Source organism: Oryzias latipes, chromosome 13 (assembly GCF_053564925.1).
Source record: "Oryzias latipes strain Hd-rR chromosome 13, Olatipes_Hd-rR_3.1".
Taxonomy (NCBI): Eukaryota; Metazoa; Chordata; class Actinopteri; order Beloniformes; family Adrianichthyidae; genus Oryzias; species Oryzias latipes.
In genome coordinates this window covers 20,934,381-20,962,243 of record NC_136249.1, presented here as the reverse complement: position 1 = coordinate 20,962,243, position 27,863 = coordinate 20,934,381, and the positions used below count along the sequence as shown (strand labels likewise).

At 38.7% G+C, this 27,863-nt stretch overlaps 3 protein-coding genes across 5 annotated transcripts; 2 read left to right on the top strand and 1 right to left on the bottom strand.

Annotated features, from left to right (window-relative positions):
• Positions 1-67: 67 nt before the first annotated feature.
• LOC101167813 (zona pellucida-like domain-containing protein 1) lies at positions 68-3,130 on the top strand. Of its 2 annotated transcripts, none has more exons than XM_004075672.5 (11): positions 68-137; positions 324-449; positions 565-791; positions 912-1,102; positions 1,209-1,281; positions 1,371-1,468; positions 1,577-1,660; positions 1,746-1,917; positions 2,278-2,377; positions 2,493-2,516; positions 2,613-3,130. In XM_004075672.5, the coding sequence occupies exons 1-11, from the start codon at positions 119-121 to the stop codon at positions 2,744-2,746; spliced, it is 1,248 nt and encodes a 415-aa protein (XP_004075720.2). In that variant the 5' UTR covers positions 68-118; the 3' UTR covers positions 2,747-3,130. The 2 variants fall into 2 exon arrangements, with proteins under 2 accessions (XP_004075720.2, XP_078786341.1); XM_078930215.1 differs by having other exon boundaries at positions 96-137; positions 321-449.
• On the bottom strand, positions 2,933-4,816 carry zgc:162608 (uncharacterized). 2 transcript variants are annotated; one of them, XM_004075412.5, is made up of 4 exons: positions 4,763-4,816; positions 4,558-4,616; positions 4,386-4,479; positions 2,933-4,297 (listed from the first exon to the last, which is right to left on the bottom strand). In XM_004075412.5, the coding sequence occupies exons 2-4, from the start codon at positions 4,604-4,606 to the stop codon at positions 3,451-3,453; spliced, it is 990 nt and encodes a 329-aa protein (XP_004075460.1). In that variant the 5' UTR covers positions 4,607-4,616; positions 4,763-4,816; the 3' UTR covers positions 2,933-3,450. The 2 variants fall into 2 exon arrangements, with proteins under 2 accessions (XP_004075460.1, XP_020563938.1); XM_020708279.3 differs by having other exon boundaries at positions 4,699-4,779.
• A 1,983-nt stretch (positions 4,817-6,799) lies between these two features.
• LOC101168063 (uncharacterized) lies at positions 6,800-26,070 on the top strand. The gene is made up of 34 exons (XM_078930214.1): positions 6,800-7,032; positions 7,148-7,371; positions 7,910-8,071; positions 8,432-8,611; positions 10,778-10,898; positions 11,000-11,092; positions 11,197-11,395; positions 11,493-11,655; positions 11,936-12,124; positions 12,203-12,377; positions 12,854-12,993; positions 14,241-14,417; positions 14,617-14,747; positions 14,843-15,000; positions 15,474-15,701; positions 16,127-16,465; positions 16,543-16,691; positions 17,142-17,400; positions 18,197-18,367; positions 18,462-18,619; positions 18,778-18,918; positions 19,276-19,417; positions 19,639-19,790; positions 19,974-20,099; positions 20,693-20,906; positions 21,068-21,130; positions 22,506-22,634; positions 22,908-22,967; positions 23,045-23,161; positions 24,069-24,220; positions 24,439-24,525; positions 25,167-25,313; positions 25,504-25,629; positions 25,855-26,070. Exons 1-33 carry the CDS (start codon positions 6,936-6,938, stop codon positions 25,597-25,599), a joined length of 5,139 nt encoding a protein of 1,712 aa, XP_078786340.1. The 5' UTR covers positions 6,800-6,935; the 3' UTR covers positions 25,600-25,629; positions 25,855-26,070.
• Positions 26,071-27,863: the final 1,793 nt, after the last annotated feature.

Sequence of the window (27,863 nt, the reverse complement as noted above, 5' to 3'; positions counted from 1 at the left end):
GTGAGTGTGGGGAGGGGGTGTGTGAGCAAAGGAAGGGCTTGAGAGTCATGTTGATATGGTTTTAGGTGTACTGTGTGCTATAAAAGCTGTGACAGTCAACTGTGTTTGTTGCAAACAAATGCTCAGGTGTCATCAAGGTAAGACTTACATCAAACCGACTCTATTTGTCGCTAGTAATGCTATTAAAGGGAACACATTTTTGCCTGCAAAATGCACTGGAATTTTTTTATTTATTTATAAAATATTTATTTTTATAACTGTTGAATTTTTTTACCTGCATTTTCTTGAAATCGGGTCAAAACCCTGCATCTTGCTACCAGCAGCAACCAGGAAGATCAGACTTCATCCAAGCAGCATGACTTTCTCCTTCTGTGTCCCTCTGCTGGCTGTGCTGCTGCAGCCTGCTCTGTCTCTCTATAACTGCTCGGCTAAGTATGAAAGAAACCCAAGTAGGTTTTATACATTTGGTCGACCAGAACTGTATTGATTCCAGTTGAATTTAGTTGTCTCTTTAAAATGTTTAACCCTGCTGGGGTGCTGTACCTCTTTTTTTTTTTTTTACAGTCAACTCTGACATGGTGGTTAAATGTGGCCCCAGTATAATAACCCTGGAGGTTAACCTGTGCACAGCTCAATGGGCTGGTTTTAACAACACCAACCTGGCTCTCAATGGAAACCACAACAACACAAAATGCATGGGCATTGCTGATACCAGTGTGGACCCTCCCGTCGTCCGTTACCAGCTTCCTGTTAACGACACTCAAAATAATCCTTGTCGACAGTCTCTGCAGGTCAGAAGGGGTCTATTAAACATACATACTATGCACAGATTCTTATATATAGAACTATGTTTTGCTTGACAACACACAAAAACTGTATTTACCATGTGTGCAAATTTCTGTTTTGTTTAGATTGTAGATGAAAAGCCAGACGCTGCAGGCCCCTTCAGTGGCTTCTCATCTATCCAATCAGTCATCATAACAGGATACATTGATACGCCCAGAGCTGACCAGGGGATAATAAGCTACTCTACAGATCTGTATTATCATTTCTCCTGTCGCTATCCATTGGAATATCTCATTAACAACACAGAGATTGTTGCGTGAGTAAAAAGCATTTGTTACTTTTCTTTTGGTCATCTTTTGGAAAAATTAAAAAAGATTTTTTTATCTTTTCTGTATTAATATATATGTATGTATATATTTAAGCTCCTCTGTCTCAGTGGCGACCAGTGAGAATAATGGCACCTTCATTGACTCCCTTAAAATGGCTGTTTTTAATGTAAGTACAGTTGGCATTCAGTTCAGTTACATCCTCATCACGATTTCTGTTTTAACCCATTGTATCTCTTTTTTGAATTTATTGTCCAGGACTCTGATTTCTCCTACCCATTAATCCCACCGCCAGCAGGGCTGATGCTGCGAACAAAAGTCTATGTGGAGGTCAAGGCCATCAACCTCACAGGAAAGTAAGAAAACCTTACAAGGTTCAGCATTTGCACCAAAATTAATGCTGCTAAAAAGTAAGACAGTAATGTACTGCAATGTGTTCAACTCTCTGATTGTTCTCTTTTCAGTTTCAACTTGCTACTGGATCACTGTTTTGCAACACCGAGTCTCTACAACATGTCTCAGACTGAGCAGTACAACTTTTTCACGGGGTGAGAAAGTGGACACCATTAAAAAAACATCAGTTAGCATATGCCACTTTACAGTTTTCATACTGAAAATCTGGGTTTCTACTAGCTGCACGGTGGAACAAAGGACGAGTGTAATGGTCAACGGCATTTCGAACGTTGCCCGATTTAATTTCGAGGCCTTCCGCTTTGTCCAGCACCGGGACCTGGCAAAGTCCACCATCTACCTGCACTGCATACTGAGACTCTGTGAGCCAACCAAATGCCTGGACCTGCTGTCCGTAAGTCAAAAAATTGTCTAAAAGGCTCAACTTATCACAAGAAAAATATTTGGGGATATTAGATTTAAATCATACAGTCCAAGACATTTTACTTTCCATGAAACCTTATTCACAAAATAAACTAGCTTCTTAAATGTAATAGCTTTAAGACAACACAAAAAGGCTTCTAAGATGTTTTTGGAGGAAAACTTCATCAGACTTACTGCCATTCTGTTGTTCCAACAGTTTATACCACAGCAAACCTGTGAGCTAGTTAAAGTTAGATTATATGTAGAAGATTTTAATTGGTTATTGCTTATACTTTTTTGACAAATCTGACTAATTCATTAAAACACCAGTGGCATAACGGATGTTTTTCAGAATTGTAATAGAAGAAGAAAACGCTCGGTGTCTCCTTTTGGACAAGAAACCCGTGACTCAGCCACCGTCACAGTTGGACCTCTGTATACTGCTCAAGAAGGTGCAAAAACTTGATTTAAATATAGGGTTTTGGCGCACATTTTCAATTTCACACTATCTGCACATTATGACAGCTCATTTTACTCATTGGTATTATGTTTTTTTTCTTTTCAAAGACACGCCTATTTCTGCTGGATATGGTGAGTGTTCTTTTGTGGCATGAATTGACACTAATTTCATGTCCGGTTGGGACATTTTGGAATGAAATCCCTTATGTCTCTCTTTATGTGTCTCAGCTAATAATGTGGCTTCAGGAAAGGAAAACGTGAACACTACTGGCCTGGTGGTTGGGGTGGTGTTTGGATCAGCTGCTGCAGTCATGATGGTTCTTGGTGGTTGGTTTGCTCTCAAGAAATTTTACTTGATTTAAGGAATACAGAAAGTCTTGTACTTGTCACATTTAAGTCTCTCTGGAGCATTGATAGAGCATAAAAATCTGACCAAATAGAAATGACCACTGGCATTTAAAACCACACTACTGCTTTAGGATCTTTTGTGTCTTTGTGTATCTACACATTTAGTAATCACCTCCAGGTTATGAAGAAATCGGGTGTCGTAGTTTTGGAAAATAGCTTTATTGTTTGCACTGTTTTAAAAAGTACAAGTTACATTAGTAAAACTTATATTTGTCAAACTGCTTATTTACAATACTATGTACAGATATTCAGATTTCACTGAAAGAAATTCTGAGCTAATATAAACATTCAGTGTCTGTCTATAATAAAGATTAATAAAAAGTATTCTTTCCGTTTTGCATTGTTGTCTCGTTTATATAAAATATATTCATGGAAATAAATTGATGAAAAATAACTTTTATGTGGCTGCATCAAAAATAACAACCCTTTACATATAGAAGTTAGCACCGTTTTAACATTAAAACAGACACAAATCCTCAATCATGCAGAACGAAAAACCAACATTCAGAAATATCTTTTGCATATCTATAAATATTTACACTCAGCTTGCTCTTATGTTAAAGTTATAAAAAAAGCAGAATTCAAGAATACAGGTAAGATGAGTCAATGAAGTGATTTGAGAGGAGTTGAAACTTCATTTCTTCAGTGTGTGTTTCTGTCACTGCACAGAGTGCAGAATGTCCTGGATCAGAGCAGACAGCTTCACAGAAAAGTCCCCCTGGAAAGAGCTGTCGTGTTGCATGGGCAATGGAAAATACATACTTGAGGTTGCATGGAGTTCCTCCTCCAATGCTTTAAACAGTCTCTCCATCCAGGCCTGAAGCTCTTGACTCTGCTGGGCTGTGTTCTCACAGAATCGTTCCACAGCACCTTTCACTTCAGCTGTATGGGGCTTAACAGATTCCTGCAGTGCTGCAAGCTGTGCGTTTAGAATCTCCACTCTTTTCTGTGCCTCCTCCTTTAGGGAACTCACTTCCTGTTCCAGACGAGAGGTCACGTCTTGCCACATCTTTGAATTATCTGCATCTTCCTCAGGACTACCTCCTTGTTTCAAATCCTCTATCACGCCAGTGGCAGCTGCACGAAATTCACTTATCATGTTGGCCAAATGAAGGCTGTTGCGCTTCAAGGTTTGGCTGAGCCACTGGAAAGCTTCCTGGTGGAGAGCTGGGCTGGCCTCTGCTTGAGTCTCCATCATTTCCTGGCCCTGCAGATACAAACTGAGCTGGGTGCAGAGATCTTGGGCGTTGCTGCTAAGAGAGCTTTGGAGCTGTTGAGTCAGAGGAGTTAAGCGCTCCCTTATGCTAGCCAACGTGGCACTGAGATGAGCTGGAGATGGGGACAACCTTTCCCGCAGCTCAGCCAGCTCTTGGCGGAGACGTGCACGGAGACGCTCTGACTCCATGGTCAGTTTCTGCTGCATTTCCTCTGCCACAGGATTTTTGGTGTCATCGCCCTCATGGTTATAAAGAGCACTGTTGTCAATGATGCTCTTGTAGATTTTACTAAAAAGAAGAGAAACGTTCCATTAAAGATATGTTCAGTCATTTTTAATCAACATTACTGTTGGATTTAATCTTTTAGCCGACTTACTCCATGTCTTTAGTCTGGTCGGCCTTGTCATGAGCCTGGTTGGTCTTTGTATCAGCCCAGGCTGCTCCTCTGGACTCATTTTGTAAAGGGTATGCTACAGAAAAGAAAAAGGTACAGTAAAAAAACAATTCTTTGCAAAATATAAAAATGAAATCTCAGAATGAATGGATACCTAAAGTTGTTGAGAGTGAGAGGGTGAAGATCACAACTTTGAAATTCATGTTTTTATTTCTGTGAAAGGACAATAAGACAGATTAGTAAAGCTTTCACTTAATGCAGAAAAAAATGAAATTGAGACTCAAATTAAAATCACTTTTTCACAGTCTTCTCTCTATACAAGAGAAAGATCAGAATGTGAGAGAGCGGCAGGCCTTTACCTGAAGATCAGGAGTCTACAGAGTTGCTGCTCATTTCATGACTTATGAAGGTCCTCCTTATCACAGGACCCGCCCAAAGCCTGCTTGTGTCAACAGTCAACACGTGGAGGGTCACACTGATAGACGTAACACAACAGACATACACACACAAGGCTATGCACACTCAGTGAGCCCTTGTCAAAGGCATCCACGCTGTAGCTGTCATAAAACTTCACAGAACTTCTGCTGCACTGCTTTGAAGGCATCATCTTACCTCAATAAAGATTTGCCATTTTTAGAGAACAGTCCAAATAAATGACCCATCTTGTCAAAATAAGAGTATATATTGAACAGAGATAAACTACATTTATGGAAAAGATTTAAAAAAAAAGTTAAAATGTTGAAATTAAGTTGTGTGAAGTGTCCCAGATGTTTAAGGACATTTACTTTTAAATGATCAAATTCATATATTGGCAGTACTTCTTTCTTCTTCTTCAAGAAACTACCAATGCATCGGTTTTTGCCCACTTCTTTGTTACATAGTGCTGGTCGCTGTCCCTCAAATATTTCTGAACAGGTTAAGTAAGTTCCGGAACATATTTTTGGAGTTGCACAAAGGCTTTCTTGCAATTCAACTGCTTGTTTTGGACAATTGACAATAAAATGTTTGCACATGAGTTTTGGATCTGGCAACATTTTCTGGTAAACATCTCTCATTACTCCAAACACTGTGGCGTATCATTTAACAAAACAAGTGATGACGTTCAGCCTTCAGAAGATATAAATGTAACAAAGTTTGACTCGTTTCCTATATTTCATTTTTTGTACTTATTGTAATTGCTAAAAACACTTGAGAAGGTCTTCAGCCAAGTATTGTGGGTGAAAGTTGAACACTATTGAGTTAGATAAGTTCGTCATTGCAGGCCAAAGGCCATGGTTACCATGATGAAATGGACTATGTAGGTTATTCTGCAGATCTAAAGTCCAGCATTTATTTCACTACAATAACAGTGAAGTAAGACCTTGACTATTGAACATGAAAACACCACAGATGACGGCTTGTTGAACTCGCAAGTTGTTAGTAGGACGGTTTGTGCTAACGTGAGCACCATTTTAATGTGCTCATAGAATAAAGTATGGAATAAAAAGGATAACATCATGTTAGTCATTACATAAGTGTTGTGTTGTAATGAATGGTCAGTTCATTAAACAGCATATGAATAAGTCTGAGCTTTCTATGACATTTTTTAAAAGTGGAGCAAAGGTGACAGGATGACAGCGGAGACAGCAAACACACAGATAGGTCAGTATAGGCACCATCAACCAAAGACTAATTGATTAAGACAGGAAAGGCAGGAAACGTTAGTTGGAGTATTGGGTAATTTCACAGATAAGTGAAACTTGAGTTTAGACTTTTAATTTCCAGATAACTGCAAGTAATTTTAAGCTAATACTTTAAAGGCACAGGGAAAATCCCTACACAGGACTATCAAATATAAAAGCAGGAGTTCTAAACCGTTTTAGTTATGACCTTAAAGTAACTGGTTTCTCCAGATACTTGCACAGAGATATTGACATTCAGAAACTGCAAACTTATGTAAGAAAAAGTACTGATTAAATGTTGTCTACAGCTTTTCCAGGACCCCGAGGTTGAGAAATCCCTGAGTTAATGAAGAGGGCAGGAGGAAAACACAAGATCCAGGCAGAAGGCCACAAAGTGAGTATGAAAGCAAACACTTCTGCTCATGTGGTGCTTGTTGTGTTCTGTGGGCTCCTTGAAGCAAAGTGCTGCTGATGTTGAGTGAAAGCCAAATCATTAATCAGTATCACGGTAGGACTGAGAAAAACAATTGGTGTAAGATGACTCTCAGAGCCTATGAACCTCTTTTTGTTTGCCACTGCTTTCCCTTCAGTTTCATTCTCATCTAACTTTACTGGTCTCATAAATTAATCAGCAATCCCTTTAAAGTTACTCAGTCTGACTATGCTGACACAAGCCTGGAAGCTTTGCTTAGTAGCCAGTCTGTGTCATGCATCCAGACAGGATGGATACTTTGATCACAGGAGGGAGCGCATAGACATTCTAGGAATTATTTATTTTTTGCAACCTTGAACTGACCATACGTAGATCCGTTTTGAAATTCAACCAAAATGTAAGGCTCATGTTCTTTTTTTTCTTTCAAAATCACCAAAAATGCAGTTATTTGTGGTCTGCCTGTTTGCTTCATTGAAGCTAAACTCGGGAATTAAACCAATTAACATGACAAAGGACAGGTCGCCTTGCCAGCCAGGTAGGTTTTAGCATGCCCAGTTTGAGTTATTCGTAGCAATGTTACAGCAGCAGCAACAATGAAAGGAGAACAGTCCAACAACTTTGTGACGATGTATGCCACTCTTGCACACTAGGTTTCTATTGTCCACCGGGCAGCTTCAGTCCAGTTCCCTGTCCTAGAGGGACATATGGACCAACAGTTGGAGCTGAATCAATGGAAAGCTGTTTAAAGTGTCCTCCTCACCACTACTGCCCTCGGCCAGGGTTGTCAGCCTTCTTGTCCTGTGAGCCGGTTGCTCAGCAGCCACTGTCTGGCCAGGACACATGCATTTGCCCAGCAGAGGGACAAATTTTTCAGGTGATAATTACCGGTAGTTCTTTAGAACTACAGAACCAGTCACAAATCCATTTGACCATCTTTGCAGCAGCGATTAGAGGGTCACTGATGACTTTGTTGAAATGAGAAGTTTTTCTTCTTTTCACCAATTCAAAAAAGTTTATTTTTCAGCTAATCAGCTCTTTGTGTGTGGTACCATAATGTCTTGTATATCAACAAGCAGAGCCACAGAGGTAGGCTCCTCACAGAAACTAAAGACTCAACAATCTGTTGCTTGTGACTGACAGAGCTGTAGATCAAGTTACCTCACAGCAGCGGCTAGTTTTTCAGGCTACTGCAGTTCCTTAAGTGTTGAAGTATCCTCTTATCAGCTCTGGAAAAAGAGAATGAGATTTTCTTTCTTGCTCAAACAAGAGTCTTTATGGGAAAGCTAATATTTTACATGTCAGCAAAGAAATGAATAAGATAAGATTAGCAAACAATTGTTTAAACTCAACACTTTGTCATTATAATTCATTGAAAAAACTGAACGAAATGCAACATTTTGTTGTTTCTGCAGCCCAGTGATGGAAGATGCCTCTGCTCTATTGGGTATCAATCCACCAGCAGCGGCGACTTGTGCTCGCAGCAGTTGTACGATGTCTGCAGAGACGCAACATCTCGTACACAATATGGAGACTGTTTTGACAAATCTCAATGGTCACTTCACTGCAGCCATGAGGTTAGACCTTGTTCAATCTTCTCATCCTGGGAGGCACTCGTTAAAAATGGGGGAAAAATGGGAATTTTTTTCATATTTGCCACAAAGGTATCTCATCCAACTGCGGACTGTTTACAGAACGTACTAACTAAACACAATCTACAATCATCAAGGGTAATGAGTACAACCTAGATGTCTTTGCCCTTTACTCTATGAACTTGACTAACATAGGTTTAATCATCTGTTGAATATTTAAACGTAAACCGCTTCCTGTGACTTTTGCTTAACAAATATTTCACAGTTTTTATTGTTCTTGTTGTTAATTGTTTTAGTCATCTCAAAACCTCAGTGGTTTGGCTGAGAACATTTTTTCTCTCACAGGTGTGCCAAAGTGCAGAAGACTACTTTGGTTATGATGGGGAGTTAGGCTTGTGCATTTGTAAAGAACCTTCCAGCAGAGCTGCATGTGGAGGCCTTTGCAAGAGGAAACCTGCTGCTGATCTGAAGCTGAAGTGTTTTTCCGATGGAAGAATGGAACTGGTGTGGAGCTCTGATAATCAGGTGAACATAAGTATGTAGCAAATAAAAGATTGCCCGGATCTTTTCTTCTGTTTGCAATGTCACGTATCATTGTAAGTTTTATGTTCTGCATATGGAAACATATATGTTGAACTCAAAAGCTTCAAGGCATGCATGGGTTCTCTGCATGGTTCATCCTTTTAAATAGAAACATGCATATTATGTTCACTCTCAGTTCCTGCTTGTGGGCAATCAGGAACGGTTGTTTTTCTGCTTGTGTCCATGTTATGGACTGACGACCTGTTCGAGTTGAACCTCGCCTCTTATCATCTGGGATGGGATCCAACAGAACCTGGTGACCCTAAACAGGATGAGCACAATCTTACCCTAAAAACCCACTACACTTCAACCTTCTGAATAGTTCCTAAGTTTGATTTACATGCATCAACCTCAGTTTGTACATCATCTGTTAAAATGACAATTATTTTACATTTATTTGTATTATTGTGGATTGTTAAGTTACATGTGCTTTAGCTCTGAAAGTAAAGTACAAACAAGATAACTGAATTAACAAATTGATGTATCAAAAATACTCTAGGGGCTGCATGGTGGCACAGTGGTTAGCGCTCTTGCCTCACAGCAAGAACACCCCTGGTTCAAGTCTCAGCTGGGGGACCTGAAACAGAACTAGGGTAGGGTACCTTTCAGTGTGGCATTTGCATGTTCCTCCTGTGCATCCATGGGTTCTCTCTGGCTTCCTCCCACCATCCAAAAACATGCTTCATAGGTTAATTGGTTACTCTTAATTTTCCATGGGTGTGTAAGTGGCTGGGATAGGCTCTGGCAACCCTGTGACCCTGTGAGGGACAAAACAGAAGAAAGATGAATGATGATGAAAAATACTCCAAACCTTTGAACAATTAGAGATTCCACCTTTAAACAGGTAATCTGAGGACAATGTAGCATTCTTTCTTCTACTCTATTGCAGAAGTTGCAGTGTATGACTTTTGCTCTCCTTTCATTCTTTCATCTGTATCATTTCAAATTAGTTACATAGAATTAAATCCTGGACACTCAAAGACTTCAAACTTGATCATTGTTGCTCCTATGTTTTTTTGGGCTTATCATTGAGCTGCAGTTTGAATGTCTGCCAAGCAGATCTAGACATTGCCTGTTTGCAAAAGTCCCCACAGCCTCTTTGTTTGAGAGTTAATATCCCACACTTTGATCTCTGAAAATGTTCTTCTTGTTATGTTTTTGTTTGCTTTTTGGAATCCAATGGTTTGTTTTTAAAGTCAATATTTGGCTTTTATGAGGAAATTGGAGCAAACATGGATATTTGTACCAGTTAAAGCTATTTGGTAGACTTCAGCCGCAGTTTTCTTTAAAGTTCCACTCCAATCATTGCAAAAGTGTTCCCAGTGGTCTTTTAATTATGATTGTGTCACTTTTAGCCAAAATCAAAAAAACCTGTGTTGTTTATAGGACATAGTTTCTGCAGAACTGAAGGAGTTCGTCAGAAATTCACCTCTGAGTTGTGTTGGCGCAGAAGTAAACCTCTGTTGATATCCCATTATTCCTTTGTCTGCACTCTCTCCTGGTAACTTCCAGCCCCTCAAAACCCCAAACTAATTTGCAAGTGGATACATCAGAATAGAGCAGAGCAGGTTGACTTTGGCCCCTCCATTTCAGTGGCAGCATCACAACTGGGAGATTTTCCAAACAGCATTTTTTTTAACTTGCTTCTGATCCATTAGAATTTAAATAAAGAAATACTCAGAAATGCAGTTATTATCTAAAATATTGCAAAATGTGTCCTCTATAATGACAAAAATGCCACAAGAACATGTTAAAAGCAATTTTCATTAGAGTGGGTTTTTCAATAAAAAAGAAAAATGTAGAATGCTTTTATACTTATGATTGACACTGTAACTTTTTAAAATGTCTTTTTTATTTTATTTCAAATTTTTTGTGTGTTATCTGGTGTAATACCAGTTCATTTTTAGATTTCGGGAGTTTGACTACAGTTGTTCCAACTAATCAGCCATAATCACAGTCACAGTCACAAAACATTGGTAGATCTGCACACAGGGTTAAATTAGTCTCCCAGAAAACTACTGAGTGTGCATTTATGTCTCATCGGTAAATACGAACATGTATAATGCCATATTTAAGTTGAAGAATCACATTTTTTCTTCATTGCTGCAGATTTCTAGAGTCTCAGGCAGAGTGCTAGAGACGATTTTTAACCAGTGGGACTTCCAAGGTAATCTGCAGTGCAGCAGCCAAAACAACTTCTCACATCCTGTCTACATTCTTCAGACAACAGGTGAAAAGCAAGTTCTTTCTCTTCCACATACATACATGTGCAAACACACACACAGCAATTCCAGCAGCAGCAGGTTTGGTCTTCTTGCTTTCTGCTTGCAGAGGCAGGATTTGTTGGTTCAGTCAGCAGCCTCCCAAAAGAACTTTTACAACTGTTTCCTGAAGATACCAATAGGGACTTTCAAAGCTCAGCTGGTTTGTACCACCTATTAATAAACACATGGAAACTGCAAGTTTAATTTGATTTGAGATGGCGTTTTTGTTTTAACCATATTGAAGTTCCCATGTTGCTTTTCTAGAGGAAGATTATGAGGTTGCTGGAAATGTCAGTTATGAAGCCAAAGAAAGGTATTTTCTAAAGTGGAGAAGTAATCAGAGAAAAAGTATGGAGGAAGGAGTTTCAATCATGACTGCAGTTCTGAACCCAACACTATGTTTCCATTTGGATGATATTTTGCTGTTTACTGTAAACACACACCACTACCCGCAGTATGATATGTAAGTCGGCAGTTTTATACATGAACATTTGTCCTGCCATCCTGTTCAGCTGTGACTTTCTTGATAAATGGCTTTAAATGTTTTTTTTGTCTTTCAGAAACAACTTGTACAACACAAACAGCAACTTTGACTGGGGGGCCTTCAGACAGCTACAAGAAGATTTGACCTTATCCTGGGCTCCGCCCGCCTTATTTTCTGTGATTTTTAGTCAACCTGGGGTTTACGTTATCAAACTGAGTAGCAACCAGCACAAACGTCTGGTAAATTGGTTTTAAATAATTAAAATGAGGGATAATCACATGAAAGTTAAGAATTTATGGTAAAACTTAATGGAAATTTTAGATTAATTGACTCATTAGCTGCTGGTTACAAAATGACAACATTTTTTTTGCATCTGTTTAAAAACAACATAACCAAATAACTATGCACCTCCATCACTTTAGGTTTTCTTTAAATAGAAATATATATATATTTCTCTGTATTTCATAATTTAAGTTTCAGGTGCAGTCAAATTTACCCCCACTTTTGAACTCTTCTCAGTATGTTAAAGTGATGCCCATGGGTGGCCAGTGTTATGAGCCTGGGATTTTCTACCCCACCACCCCTCGACACATCATCAGGTTAGGAATCAACAGAAGACGAGATCTGCTTCTTAGACCAGACTGGCTTTTGACTGGAGGACTGCTCTTAGGAGCTGTGGTCATCCTCTGTGTATGCATTATAGTGCTGGTATGTTTACTAACTCCTGCATCGACTTTGCATCATAAAAGCATCCTTTTTAACAGTGCTTATTACTTGTGTGTGCAGATCTTGTTTCGTGAATATGGGTGGCCGGAAAAAGAGTCAATCAGTGTTCAGTATCGAATGTTGCAGCTTGTATACCCAATGGATGACTACTCATCAAAGGGATCGAGGGTGATTTCATTCAGGAAAACTCACCGAAAGCAGCCCGCTAGCATGACACATGACTCTATTCAGCCAGGTAATGTGTCCCGGCTTAAACTGACTACATCAAATACAAACAAGCACACACCCAGCTCATTCATAAAAAAAGCCTAAAGGCTAATACATTGCGCAACCCAGACTCTAACGTGACATCCACCATGTCTGCAAATGCACCTCCTGAATGCATAGATAACACAAAGTGCCCAAACACATGGGAACCTCACAAACCCCTGTGGCTTACTGCGTAACATTAACAGTGACCTTATGGGTGGTCCTACCACCCAACCAATTGCAGCAGAAATGCTTACGTCCCAGAGTTGAAATCACGTGCAGAAAACAGTTCAAGTGTCCCATCAAAGGTCAGCTTCCAGGGACTGTTATTATTCAGTCCCTGAAATGCACACACGCATTATCAAACGCTAAGCAAATCGATTTTAACCTCGAAGCGTTCTTTACGTGGCCTCCTCAAGGTTTCCTCTTCTTTTGTGTTCTGCTTTAATCTTTTGCCTGTAGCATGCACAGGAGCCCTGGAGGAGTTCTGGGATTATGAACACCAGGTGGATCTGGAGGCTTTTAACAGCAACACTTTTTACTGCCTCCTACTCAAGCAGAGCCTTTCTGTGACGTCACGTCTGGGGCAGCTCACCACTGAGGTCTGCAGCAAATGAGACTCCATCCTTGGAGGGACTCTTGCATTCTTACTTGTCTTCTTTTCACTTTTACTAAAGACAATCCACTGAGAAAGAGTTAGCTCACCTTAAAAGCCAAACATACAAAAGTTAGGAGCCCACAAAAAGAGAATACAACTAAAAAAGATGACTTCAGAAGACAATTCACAAGAAGAATAAGAATTTGATAAAATCATACCAAAAATGTAAAGGCAAATTTTTATGTTTAAAAAAGTTTTAATAGTTTTAAGTTTACATTTAGTCAATTATTTTCTTAGAACTGCACAAATACTACTACTACTACTACTACTACTACTACTATTACTACTAGGAATAATAATAATAATAATAATAATAAATATAAAAATAATAATACAATCAGACAAATAAATTGAAGCCATGATTATTTTTTCTTGCTTGTCAAAAATCCATACAAATCTTACACAAAAGCAACAACAGGAACTTCTTCAGACACAATATTGATTTAGCTCCAAAAGAGAGAGAAAACACATCTATTTGCCTGATCCATTCATTGAATTTTTCCTTTCACTCATTTCCATTAAATCAGCTTGAGGTCAGAGTCCAGATTCATTCCTCAGCTCCAATCGTTATCCACTTTCTATCTTCTCCTTTCATAGCTTCATCCTGTACTTCATATATATTTCACTGTTAAGTCTATTTAAACATATTAAATATCTCAAGTAATTAAATTTTTTTTTTCTTTGCTATTCCTTTGTGCAGCATGTTCATACTGTTTCCACTGTAATGTAACCAGGCGCTGTATAGGAGGGAGTCAGATTGTTATTACAGCCCTGAGGGCTGTCTAAGCGGAGAGAAGTAAGAGGAGATGGTCTCCCACAAACATACATGTCTCAGGGGTGTTGGTCGGATGACATGTCAACTTATTAGCTTGCTCCTGAGAGGATTTTTTTTTTTTACTTGTTCTGTCCAACAGATGAGAGCTGAAAGCCTCTTGTGTTGGACATAATTTACTGTGACAATAGGGGTTATGAATCTTTGACACACCAGGTGTATATTTAAATAAACTCCTTTTGTAATTTAGGCCAAACTTTATACATATTACTCATATCTGTAACAGTCTTTTGTTGGACCAGACAGAAAATAAAAGAAGGGAAGAAGAGAGAGGGATGCCAGAGAGGGGTGTAGAACCCTACAGCAGCATAATGCTCCTGAGAGGATTTTTGCCCTAACATACATTTGTGTGTATCCAGGTGAAGGAGCTCTATCGAGGAGTTCTTGGGAAACTGCCGCTTCTCCACCCATGCATGATGGCAGAGGAGAGGGTGGAGGAGCACTGTGAGAGGATGAAGAAAGAGGTGGAGAGAGAATTGGCGCGAAGGAAATCTTTGGGCTCACAGCTGAGGACTCTGCTCGACAGTCAATTACAGGTTTATTTTGTGAAGGAAGAAATCCAAAACAGCACAAAGGCATCCGAAAAAAAACAAAACACATTTCAAAACACAAGATATAAAAATATGTCTGTCTTGATTTTTAGTAATTTCGTCTTTGACCCCGATATTGTTACTATAGTAGATAAGAATCCAACAAAACCACACAAATGGATTTGCTGATACTGATTTTCTTCAGGTTCTGATGAGGGAGCTGCAGGCCAAGAGAAGGGCTTACTGTGTGTTCATGTCTCAGCTCAGAGAGTGCAGCAGACTTCTATCAAAGATTCACAACACCCACTCACCCACCTGTGAGCTGCACCAGAAAATGTGAGAATATGGCTGTTTTTTTTTTTTACTGACATAAAGCACAAATTATTTCAATAAATGCCATTGTTCCATTTTTTTTCTTAACTCATATTCAGTTTGGTCCAAAAGCTCTCAGCCCTCATAGATGAAATGGGGGAGCTGGTGTCATCAGAGTGTCACCACCAGGGGGCGTGGGGCTTGTTGGCTGAAGGCACTGGAGCCAGGTTGCTGTGTCCTAACTCTGGAGGTGTCCTGACCAAAGATGACCTCTTTGGTGAGTTGAAAGCAGCTGCAAGAGAAAGAAGAAATGTTTGCACATGATCCTTGCACCACAGCACCATCTACTGTTAAACAAGTATACTGCAATGCCTAGGCTGCTACAACTTGTGCTATCTTAGATGACCCCACCCTTACATTGACGTGTTCTCCCACCATGACAAAGGTGGATAAAGGTGGAAAGATTTCATGTAATCCATGGACACCAGTGAGGTTCACAAATCATTGAAGAAAAAAGGTTCAGTGAACTGTCTAGTGGGTCTAGATGACCCAACTCCCAATGTTAAAGTGCCTAGGATAGCACAAGGGTTAAGCTTTAATTGCAATGACTGTGTCATGCACTCTTGGTAATACATATATAGATATTATTAGTCCTTTTTTTTATTTGTTTTCTTTTCTTTTAAATCACAGCATTATCACTCACTATCATTCGTTGTACAGGCATGACTTTTCTTTCTCCCTTTCTTCCAGGACCTGATGGGTCCCTGCGAGCCTCTCTGGCAATTTACCACGATGCAGTCACAGGCCTCATAAGGCCTAACGCTCACAGCCACATGCTGCTAAACAGTGGCCACACCATGGCAGTGCCACCCAACTTCTTTCTTCACCCACAAACTGGCAGAGTAATGCCAATCATTGGAAATGTCGCCTATGATCCAGCCAGCTCTACATTAGTGGCTACAACTGATCTCTGCAGAGGTAACACAAAAGAGGTTTTAGATGCAAAACACAAACATTTGTGACTATTGGGGTGGAATACAGGGCTGGAGTGTTTGACATCTGCATCAGGCATTCATGGCCTGGAGAAGCAGGAAAATCCACTGATCAGGTTAACTGATCAGGTTAACACATCTATGACGTGTTTGATAAAATACCAAAAGATTACAAAGGGTGCTATCAAAGTAAATAGCAACTTTCCAACAAAAAGAGGACAAAAAATTAACTGTGGTTATTTTCAGATGAAGAATTTGATGGATCATATTATCAATCACTTATAGAGTTGTTATATGGTGCTGTGAGAATACAACATTTAGTAATAACATACATTGATGATACTGATAGAATGCAATTTTTACTAGATGGCCTCTTCATAACAAAGATAAATCTGCTATTTTTTATTTCAGACGACAACAGAAAGTGGGAGAGTCCTCTTCTACCTTTTATTCCTTACCCAACATCCTGCCATTCAGATCGGCCCCTTCCCAGCATTCCGAATAAACCCCTCAGGCTGGGCCAGAGGTTACATTTAGGCATGACCATGGCAGACCCTGACACTGGGGTTCCAGTGCCTACTTTGGCTATGACCATCCACCCACAAACTGGATCAGTATACCCACTGGGAAGGCTGCATGTCTGCCCACTCACTCGCATGCCACAACCCATTCAGATAGGCTATCCCATGCTGGACTCCAGGACTGGGAACATTGTACTTACTGTTGGGGTGACTTTGGATTCAGTAACAGGTGAGTCCTGCTTGGAAAAGGCAACCTGCGTGTACCACACCTTCCCCTTGTTAGGTTTGGTTTGTGTGTTTGTGCAGGAGATGTGCTGCCAGTGGGTGGAGTGATGCTGGCTGAGTCCTTCTCTGAACCTCTGAGTGGGCGGATGGTGAAAGTCGGAGGGGCCAGCATGAGAGCTGGACAGGTGGTGCCGACCACAGGAGGATACCAAAATCTCCTGGATACCAAGGTACTTCCTAATTTTAAGAAAGAATCACATAATCAATGAACAGGACACATTTTGTTTGCATCCTTTCTCATTGCAGTCTTCTTAACTGTTTATAAAAGAGCTTGTCCACTTTTTACTCTATCGGGATAATGTGGTAAAGATTAACATTCATGTGGAATTAAGATCAAAGAACATTCATATCATTGTAATCTGCCTTACAGAGTATGTATTGCTTTTAAAAAGTTTGCATTAGATAAAATAGAACAAGATCAAAAAAGATAAGAAAAAAGACAATAAGCACCACAAGTGTTTCCAGGAGCACTTGCACTCAATATTTGAAAAGAAAATAACAAAGTATGATGTTCATGTTCTAGGGTCAAAACAGGAGTATTATAAGTTTAAAGATATAACATTCTGTCACCATATAAATAAACACAATTATATGCTTTTTTGTATGTTTGTTTTTCTCAGGTTTTGGCAGAAATGTTGAAGGTTTTGGATCACCTGAGGCCTCTAATTGAGGAGTCTGCTTTTGATCCAACTGTACCACTTCCACAAGCCTATTCAGGCAATGAGAAAGAAACCAGTCAACAAGATCTTCTTGCCGCTGCTGCCAAAGAGCTGGAGCAAGCCTGGGGGAGGAGCCTGCACTGTCAGCTGCAGTTTCAGACCAGGCTGGAGATGCTTCTAGAGAGCGCTATTGGTCTTCAGCAGGATGGAGGGGCTCTTGGTATGAGAAAGATTGAGAGCTGTGATAGGGTTTTCCATTGGTTAAAAAAAACAATCTGGTACAATTTATACTCATTTGCTTTCCTATCACTTTTATAAGCTTCATGGTTTCTGTTTTTTCTTTTTATTGGTGCTGCAAATGTATTGTTTGAATTTTGAAATATTTTGAAATATTTATTTCCTTAATACTATGTAAATCCGCTGTAACAAAACTTAATTTCTTTGATCTTATTCCCTAAATAGTTCCCTTGTGGGAGGGAGACCATTGTAAAAACAAAGACATAGGTCAACAGTATTAAAATAGATTTGAAAGAAAACACAATCTAGTTGGCATGCAAAATTACTTGCAATCAAGGAAAATTCCATTATGCAGAATTGAAACAATACATTTACATTTTGTATCCCTGAAATACATCAGATAAGCAGTGCGTTTTCTGATTGGGGAATTAGTCAATTGAATAGAGAAACAAAATCAACTATTGGCAATTTTAACTGTATACTTTTGCATAATTTGCACACAAAGACTGAGCAGACCAGCCATTAAAAAACACCAATAGACTGCTTTTCATCCTTTTGAAATTAGATGCATTCAAGAAAGGACGAGGACTGCTTAAAAGAAAGTCTTTTGGGTCGTTACCTCAGGCTTTCTGTTTGTTGAAAGGAGAAAGAAAAGTGGTCATAGGGTAGAGGAAAACTGTTTGCACTGCAAAATAAATGTAAGCAAACATAGCCAAAGGAACATCCTTTAATGTCTCCTTTTTCTTCCTTAAAACACTGTTTTCTGCAATTCTAATTAGGAGAGATGCATGTGCCAGGTTCTGATGTGTGTGTGCCAGCTCTGTTGGGAATGGATTACCCTGACCCACTGGGTTCAAGTCTCAGTGTGCCTGTGCTCGGGTGTCACACTGATCCCATCTCTGGGAATACAATGCCTTTGGCCGGAACAATGGAAGATCCCGGAGGAAAAGGTACTGTTATGAATTGGGATGTTTGGGATTGGGATTGGGATGTTTTTAGCACTCTGTACTTAAGCTTTGTAACCATCTGTACTACACTTGACAGGCATGGTGGCAATCCGTTATGGGTCCCAAACCATTGATCCAGTCACTGGGCTCGTGGCCACAGTTGTTGGGATAAGATTGGATGTTTTTAAAAAAATGCCTGTTCCTGTTACAGCTGCATGCTGGCTTATGATGGCTGAACAAACCAACAGTGTCCAGGTATGGAGACAAATAATATTTTTTTGGCAAACTTTTACATTGAGTTACCTTTTTTTGTTGGCATTGTTACATTTTTTTTACACTTTTAGTCAGGTTAAGGACAAGAAATACCTGCTTGAATGTCACAGTTGTGCATTGTGTTTTTATTTTTCCTCCAGGTTGAAGGGCTGCAGAGGGAGGCATGTGCAAGAAACACTTACTGGCAGCAGCAAAGGCATCGGGAGGAAGAAATCCTTATTGAGCTGGACTCAGCTCTGTTCCTTTGCCTCTGTGGAGTTACAGATGTAGGCAGTTATCAGGTCAGTATGTGGTGGCATGAGTGGAAATTGGCATTTTGATTAGTAAGTATGTAATTTATTCATTTCCTTCTTTACTATTTATTTCAAACAAGAAGAAGTAACAGAAAAAAATCCCCACATGTGTCATCACGTACCCTGGTTGTGGAAAACAGTCAATGTGGGAAACCCTTTGAAGTTTGTCAATGGTTGTTCTTAGGCTTCTGCAAAAAATTGAGCCGGTGTTTTTTCCATTCTTGTACCTTGGACTTTCTTTGAAACACAGTGTTTTTTATACGTTTCTCGAAGTGTCTCTGTGGTAAATAGGAGTGGTTTAGGTTTTAGGGTCCAAATATTTGCTGTAAATTTCGCACTCTGTAGTTTCAGTGGTCAGGGAGGCAGCTGAGGGAAGCAGCTGGAGAGCTGCAGGATGCGGCAAACATCGAGGCCCAGAGAAGAGCGGCTCAGCACTCCATCTTGGCCCTTGTTTTACCCCAACACGTGCTACACATCCTCTCATGGGGTAAACTGCATAAAAATATGGCAGATCAGGAAAAAGCATGATAGAAAATTACGGAAATAAGCACTCTTTAAACATTTCACACTCTCAAAAAGAGAAACCTGGTGCGCCAGGCTCTCTTATTGTAGGTAGCTCTCAGTTTATGTAATTTACATAATACCAGTTTTCACCATTGGATTTGGGCGGGAAGCAAACAACAATATGTACATTAATCTGTGTTGCAGGTGACGGGGAAGAATGGGAACAGGATTGTGCTTGGCACTCAGCGCTCATGTCGTGCCTCGATAAGATTGACATTTGTATGGAACAACTGCAGCAAAACCTGGCAAAATGGAAGATTCAGGCAGGAGAACGATCTGCAAAACTTCAAATTATGGTCAGAACAGCCTAGTAGTTTGTTTTTAAAATAGCAGTACATTGACACTTTTTAAGCATTTTCCGTCAAGCAAATTAAAGCATGTTTACTGTAACGCAGCTTATGGGTGAAAAACTTTGGTGCAAAATCTGTAACAAAACTGTTTAGCTGTGAATAAAAAGCCTATGGAGTTTTGTCTTCCAGGACAGAGAAGTTTGTCAAAGAGAGTTTTTGGAGCTGTGCAGCTCCAGACAGACAGACTTGGACACTGCTCTCAGTTTGTTGCAGTTTGTGAGACAATTTTCCAATCTGCGGGCGGAAACTGCCCAGGTAAAAAAGGAACCCAAAAATTTCACCTCACTAAGTAACACTAAAAGGAATCTATTGTTAATAACTAAAGCATTCCAATACAGAAAGAACATGCACTTATCAGCCACAAGTGTGAATCTGATGCGACCATTCAGAGGGGAATTTGATGTGACATAAACATGCAGACAAATGAAACATTAGAACATTAGAGCTGACAAAGTAAAAAATGTTGCAGTTTTGGGCCTTAAAAAATTACTTTCGAGCTCTAAATTTTGGGAAGCTCAGCACATCAGCCCACAATTGTGTGATTGGGTAAACAGGTACACAGTAAAAATAGATGAAATCTCATTTGGATCTCAGCAAATGTTTGAAGTGAAATGAATTCAATCGACTCAAAAACAGTCAATTCTACCGTTCTTTCGCTATTCTTATTTTTCTATGCTGTCTTTAGCAATATGTGCACCTTCGTACAAGAGCCCTTTAAGGACTTCATAGAAGCTTTGTGCTTGAGCTTCCCTCAAAGTATGAAATGTTATTTCATTATCTCACCCCAGACAGAGTAAGACCCTGCCTTCATTCCACCTGCCTGTGTCTTTCTCCATTTGTCTGTCTAGGCTGTATTGTGTGGGAAATTTTGGTTCAGGGAATACAACCTGCCTCTGTGCAGAGGACACGAGCCAAACATGAAGCCACTTAACCTGCTCCAAGAAAGAGCTTTGCCTCTGTTGTTGAGGCTGAACCAACTTCTGGAAGAGAAGAAACCAACCAGCTCTTCCCCAAACACCTGCAATCAGCACATTTCTGGCTCAGAGGCAGTGCCAGATAGCGGTATAGAATGAACTCTGCTACACAGACAATGCACATGGAGTAGTAGTTAAGATCACTCCTATGTCTTTTTTTCCTGGTAACATTTCTCTGCTATGTTGATGTAAAAATGCAGGAAAATAATTTATCAGCTGTCTTCTAACATGTTTCAGGTTTGTCCACAGAACAGGCGTATTGTTTAGAGACACCCTCAAGAGTCTGGACAGCATCTGTGCCTGTAGTGAAAGGTGTGTTCGTCTTAAACTTTCACACTTTACAATGACATATGAGAGTGTGGTTTTTGTGGGTTAACAAGTCAAAGTTCTATGATTGGCCTGCTCGCACTAGTTCACACTAGTCCTGGGACAGCTGATTGATTGTAGTCACATTGTTTGTCTCTGATTTTGCTTTGTTAGGGTTAAACTGATCAAGATTCACTCTGCATTTCATCCCATGCAAATTGGAATGGACTCTCTGGGACTTTAAAATCAATAATCAAATTCAGTTTGATGGCACAGCTGTCCAAGTTGTTATCAACAAAAAAACAAAAAAGCAAATTATAACCCATTGAATGAATGGATACATCAATGCTATTTTTTTTGCGCTTAATTATGCTGACGTGAAAAAAAAGTCCAGAGATATCTGGTTGCTCAACAGAGTGATTTAAGAGACAGAAAGAAAATAGAAAACACACACAAACAGACGTATCTCTCTGTTGCTGTGTCAGCAGTGGAAAGCAGTCTGACATTGTGGATTAATATTCATGCAGGAAGAAATCCGTTTACTTTGCTTATCTCAAAACCATTCACAGTTGTAGTAGGCGGTGATAATATAACAGTGCGGGAATGTGTTCTGCTGGATGGAGCGCTTAACGATGGAACAGGAACTTATGTTCATGACAACAAGTGTATTTTACTGGATTATCAAAATCTCCTAAAAAACATATTGTTGATTAGGTTTATATTCCAAATAGACAAAGGCAGGAGGAAGGTGAGGTCGGAAAAAAAAAGACAGACTACAGGCTAATTTTTTTTCTTTTTCAATCTATTGTTAGATCTTTGTTACTGCTGAGAGTTTCTTAGCAAAAGTAGTCTGTGTTTTTTTAAAGTCCCCCAAATAAGATGTGTCAAACTTTGAATGCTTGTAAATTGGACTTAAACAAAAATACTTGATATTAAAATTATAACCATGTTAGGAATAAATGAGCCGCTGTTTTAAAGATTATCAAATTAAGTTAAGCACTAAAACTCCCTCAAAGATTAATTTCCTTTTGAGGGGTCTTGCAGCAGGTGCACTCAGTTTATTGAGAAGATCTTGAAGCAGGGTAACCTCATTGTGGGAAACGTGACTTATTCCGAGAAACACACTCCCCACACATTTTTCTCAGCTTGTGTGTACACCTTCAAAACAAGTTTGTGCATTTAGTAACACATGAATTTGTTCGTAAAATTAAGTTTGGCAGGTTCATTAAAAAATTGTGTCCTATTCTTTAAGTTAGTATATTTTAATATAATATATTTTCCTTGTCACATAGTTGGATTGCTTATAAAAGTTAAAAACCCTGCCTTTTACATGACATACGTGTTGTTCTTATATTAAAAGTTTGTATTCATGTTTCCAAAGGAATCTCCAACCACTCTTTGAGAGAGCTGGTAAATGTCATTCAGTCTCAGGACGGCAGCCTGGAGGCCAGCGGGTTGCCAACACACAAGTCAAACAGACATGCTGCTTCTTCTGGGGTTCACACTAGTGGTAAGATAAAACACCATGATTACACTCAATGTAAACTATGTCTACAATGTATTGTCTTTAAATTCAGTCGTGTGACGCTTTGGCATTGGCCTGAAAGGTGAAAAGAACCTTTAGTGAAATATAGAATTATGAGTGAAATTTCCTACATCTCAAATTACAGTTCTGCCATATGAAATGCTTGTGAATCCATGACCTTTACCCCCAAGTCACTCTGCTAAACTAATCTTTCAAATTCTAAATGTTGTTCTATTTTTTGTCTTCATTTGCTTGCAGAGAGCCAACAGACACAAGAATCTGTTCAATGCACCCACATTGCTATTCCCGCAATTCCAGGTACTTTCTTTTTAATGATCGTTTATCGTGATCATGCTTTTATCATATCGTCCCTCATAAATCTGTTTATTCCCCAGAAGAGCAGTGGACAAAACTGGTGAAGTGTTCTCCTCTATTCCAGCTGATGAAGGATATAGACCAAGAGTTGAAAGTCTGGGCAAAAAAAGCAGGTTTTCTTGGAGGAGAGCCTCTTGGTAAGTAAGGTTGTTTTGATTTTTTTTTTAAACATTTCTATTTTTTGGTACAGTTTAAATAAAGATAATCAGCAAAAATTAATCAGGTAGCATCAGCCAGCATCAGTGTAAAGGAGGTCACCGTGACAGATGACATCTCTTTCAAATTTGACATGCAATTTAGATCTATTAACAGAAAATTAGAATGTAAACATCAGGATTAGGAAAACAGGATCAGGAAACATGATGGAAGGATTAATCCATCCATTATGTTTTATTTTTATGGGTTTGAGCTGCAGATATAGTTCTCTAGGTAAAAAATAATAATAACAAATTGTTTTTTGCATTTCTGCATCCCGGAGGAAGCAGTGATATGCAGTCACAGTCACTCCTGGGATAGAATTGGTGGTTTAATCAATAAATCCAACCCTTGATGCTTAGAGTCAAGTAAAGAGGCGTTGAGTCCCACTTTTTCTCTGTGTACAATTTTGGACTAGAAACCCTCAACCCCTCCTTACTAGTATAAGTCAACTAGACTCTGAGTTTTTCCCAAATGGTTAATGAAACCCCAGCCACCTTTTGAAGGGATCTCCTTTGCGGAGCTTTTTCCAACTGTTAACAGATTGACTGGCAAATGGAGGGTTTTGTGTTTCGACTGAGCTCTCGCTTTATCACAAAGGACACTTAAAGGTAGGTATTTAGCAGAAACTGATCCTTCGATTGATTTCACACTGCATCCTTTTCTTGCTTGTTCTCTAGACTGCTTCAAAAAACCTTTTTTGTTTCCCTTGAACAAGCAGAGGGGCTTTAGCTAACCTTGACTGACCATAGGAATTGTTCTCAATTAACTGATAAATAAATATATAAAATAAAAATACTTAAAAGGTACCGCAAATATAATGGTGCTATTATTCTCTGTTTTGTTAAGACAAAGGCAAAGGTTTTGCAGATGTCCTCGATGCGCAGTGGGAGTGCGAGGGTGAGCTCATACCGTTGGACCTGTCAGTCCTTAACCCCAGGGAGGCCCTCGTCTACCAACATGGTCTCTTCTTGATGCATTCGTTGCACAAAGTGAATCTGGTTGGTGTTCTAAGTCTTACTCTTATCAATGTGCTCTTCAAATCCCTCAGTGTTGTTTTGACATTAAACTTAAAACACCTATGCCATTGTTCAGATATTTTTTAAATGCATCTTTCGCAGCAAAAATATGCCTTTGTGACTTTTACAGTCAAATCTTTTTTATGTAAATTCAGCTTCAAAATACAAAAAAGACCAGACAATTTTCTTTTGCTCAACAGACTCCAGCTATTTCTCTTCAAATAGCATCCAGTCTCCCGAACAACAACTACTCCAATAATGCTTTCAGAAATTCCTTCTTTTATCAGGTAAACTTGCCCATTTTGTTAAAAACTTTTGTCTGTGTTTCCTCGCACCTTTAAAAATAGGCTCAATTTTACCTTGATGCAAAGCAAAGAAAAGATCTGTTAGGAAATAGTTCAGAATCAGTATTTTTCACTATATGTCTTGACCATTTCTATGTTAAAGCAAAAAATATAGCCCAAAGATAATACAATAATAAAAAATAAAATTGAACAAAAAAACAACTGACACCAAAGGACAATAATCAAATAGACCTTTTGAATTTGAGGTCATGACCCAAATCACGTACATTTCTTCGTTGGCTTGAAAGACGCCAAACCATAAAGAGGTTTGACACAGAGTAAACCCCCTGTGCCTCAAAACATGAAGGTTTGGATATGAGTGTGCAGCTTAAGGAAGCTCAAGTGTGTCTTTTTTTCTTTCTTTTATCAACTGATAAAATCATTGTATTCAAGTAAATCACAATGCTATGTTTTAAAAGAAAAAAGTTTGACTGTTTTATGTGCATGCATCACGCAGATTGTGTATCATTAAGTAGTTATGTAGGCTTGTGCTTTTAGAATACTAAAATAGTAATACTGTAAAAAGAATAATAAAAAAAAGTTATGCAGTTAAAGGAAAATAATTCCAGGATGATCACTGACAGGAGGCAGAGGGGAGACTTTTTGTCCGTCGCCAGAGGCTCCGGTCTGTTGGAGGCTTCTCGCTTATGCTACTTCACTGCTTGTCACATGTTAAAACCAAAGACATGAGTTCAGACACCAGCCCTCCTTTCCAGAGAGTTTTCTTCAGGGTATGTAAACAAATTCAGTATCATTTCTACAAACATCAATATCATAGATATTGAAACGATTTCCTGTAATTAAAGCTTCAGGTTTCAGTTTTCGCCTTTGAAGTTGTGTTATTGATATTTGGCTTTCTGTTCAGAAAATAGACTTTTGTTATGTGAAATTGATTCTCATTTTGTTTACTTTGCATCATAGACCCTACAAGAAATCCTGGGGGAGCTGTTCAGAATCAAACAGGACTTCTCTGAGGAGGAAGCTTCCACACTTACAGGGTTCCAGGAACGGCTTTGAAAACCAAGCATGGGATTGCTGTCGGAAGATGTAAGATACTAAACCCTGTATTTATTGCTTTAGGATATTTGAGATGGAAGCGACAACTGTACGTTCCTAAAAATCAATAATAATGATAGAAATAAAATTGGCCATTAGGCTGACCGTTAGTATTGTACTTAAAAACAAAGATTTTGTTCACTTGTTGGTAACCTGAGTGTCATTGTGTCTCTTTTGTGTGTGTGTGTGTGTGTTTATTGCTGGATAAATGAGCAGGAAATTGAGAAAACGTGCAAAGAACAAATCCTGGTCTCCAATCTTAAAGAACTTTTGGTCAAGAGGGGTTCAGAGGCTGCCGAGAGCGGACAGGACCACATTGCCTGACCAGATTGTGACTCAAATTCTGAAGTGATGTGAAACAAAAATCCTCTACAGTTTTTTCATTTTAGTGAACATTTAGCATGCTATAACAATAAACATTTTAAATTACTATTGCAGTCACCATTGTGTGAATAAATGATATTACATTGTGATGAAAATTTAGGGCAAACTAAACTTATAAAACCACAACCAGTTTGTGAGATGACTAAGCATAGTTGAGGGTAAAGTCCCACACAAAAAAGTATTTTTTTTAAATATATAGGAAAAATTGATTATCAATGTTACATTTAAAGTTAATATTTTTTTCTACCCCTTTAAAAAGGAAAGAGGCCTTTTATAAATGTCAGAAATTTGACTGTTGCCTTTAATGGCATGATACAGATTAACAGTAAATCAATTTCTAAAGTTATCTCATGTTCTATTTTCAACTGATGCCCTAAATTGTTTGATTTTAATCACATTTATTATATTTATATTCACAATATATTTATATTATATTATATTATATTTTTTGGTACTTAAACTATTCCCATGATATATACTTTGTAAATTTCTTCCAACCCAAACTCATGTTATTTGTCTTTGAATTTGATTTCTTACTCTTTTTTTAGGTAATATTTAAAACCCACAACACATCTATTTGTATATTTTTATTGCTTACAAACAGCAAAGCAAGCAAAACTGCAAAGCAGAAACAGGTCATCCTTTATAAATCTCAAAACATCTGGTAGAAACTATCGGAAGATGTTCGCAATAACACATTCTTGTGATAAACAGAAGCACTAGAGTAAGCAAGCTCTGATGTCTGCCTTGGGTTTGTTCTGCACATAAAGGATGGCTCTATGGATTTACTTTGGATCTTTTGACATTTTGGAAAGATAAATAATGTATATGATGATGAGTATTATCCCAATGAAAAATCCAAAGATGTTTAACTTCTTGGCCATACGTGATGCATCCTCAGCTTCAAACTCATTCCCAGCAGAATTGGCACTGTTTACCTTGAAAAGATAACAAACAATGAGAGATATATAATTTCACAAAAATGTGTTTGTTCAATTATATTTAACTCTGAATTAAATTATATTTCATGTTATAATCTATTGTTATCTACTGTTATCAAAAGGTAAATAATTGAAAGTCTTGGTAACAATTCAGTAAATTTCCCCATTAGTATTACTTCTTATGCTGTTAAATATTGCAAGACATTTATTTAACTATTTCCAATTCCAATCTTTTTTGTTAAATTGTGTGTCTTATGCTAAAACGAGAGACACATTAAAAAAAAAGATTCTTAGGACATCTTACAAACCTTGGTGGAATAAATGATGGCAGCGATTCCCAAGGGTAGACAGCAGCAAACAGTGTTAAAAATGGACCATCCAAGGTAGGACGGGACATCAGTTTGGCCCGGTCGTCCTGCCATGTTATTGCTTTGTTTTTAGTTCAGTCACCAGCTGTTGGGAAATATCTAGGTACAAAAGCTTATAGGGGTTATGACTGACACCTTTTTATCCTTTGTGGGTGTGGTTTAAAAGTCAGCCAAGTGACAACTAGGAAGTGAGGAAAACATGTGAACTATACATTTTCTTTATTTTCTTCATAAAGTTTTACTTTCATTCATATTTGTTTTTAAACACTTTGTGTCTGACGGTTAAAGTATTCATACATTTTTAAAAAATAATGTCAAAATCTATACATGAAAACAAACAACTTTTAAAATGTCAAGAATTCAGGTGGTCGACATGTAGAAAACTTTTATAAAAGTAAGTTTTATGTTAAACCTTTACATAAGTAAGTACTTTTACATAGGTACACTCACCAGCCACTTTAGTAAGTACACCTTGCTAGTACTGAGTTAGATCCCCCTTTTTCCTTCAGAACAGCTTTAATCCTTGGTGGCA

Bases quoted from the DNA above. Each gene is read 5' to 3' on its own strand.
- LOC101168063 (XM_078930214.1), top strand. From the start codon at position 6,936: ATGCAGTTATTTGTGGTCTGCCTGTTTGCTTCATTGAAGCTAAACTCG. The intron at 16,466-16,542 runs GTGAGTCCTGCT...GTGTTTGTGCAG, and splicing joins GACTTTGGATTCAGTAACAG to GAGATGTGCTGCCAGTGGGT. The intron at 18,620-18,777 runs GTATGGAGACAA...TTTTTCCTCCAG, and splicing joins AACAAACCAACAGTGTCCAG to GTTGAAGGGCTGCAGAGGGA.
- zgc:162608 (XM_004075412.5), bottom strand. From the start codon at position 4,606: ATGAATTTCAAAGTTGTGATCTTCACCCTCTCACTCTCAACAACTTTA. The intron at 4,480-4,557 runs GTATCCATTCAT...TCTTTTCTGTAG, and splicing joins CTCACTCTCAACAACTTTAG to CATACCCTTTACAAAATGAG. The intron at 4,298-4,385 runs GTAAGTCGGCTA...TCTTCTTTTTAG, and splicing joins GACCAGACTAAAGACATGGA to TAAAATCTACAAGAGCATCA.
- LOC101167813 (XM_078930215.1), top strand. The intron at 450-564 runs GTAGGTTTTATA...TTTTTTTTACAG, and splicing joins TAAGTATGAAAGAAACCCAA to TCAACTCTGACATGGTGGTT. The intron at 1,469-1,576 runs GTAAGAAAACCT...TTCTCTTTTCAG, and splicing joins GCCATCAACCTCACAGGAAA to TTTCAACTTGCTACTGGATC.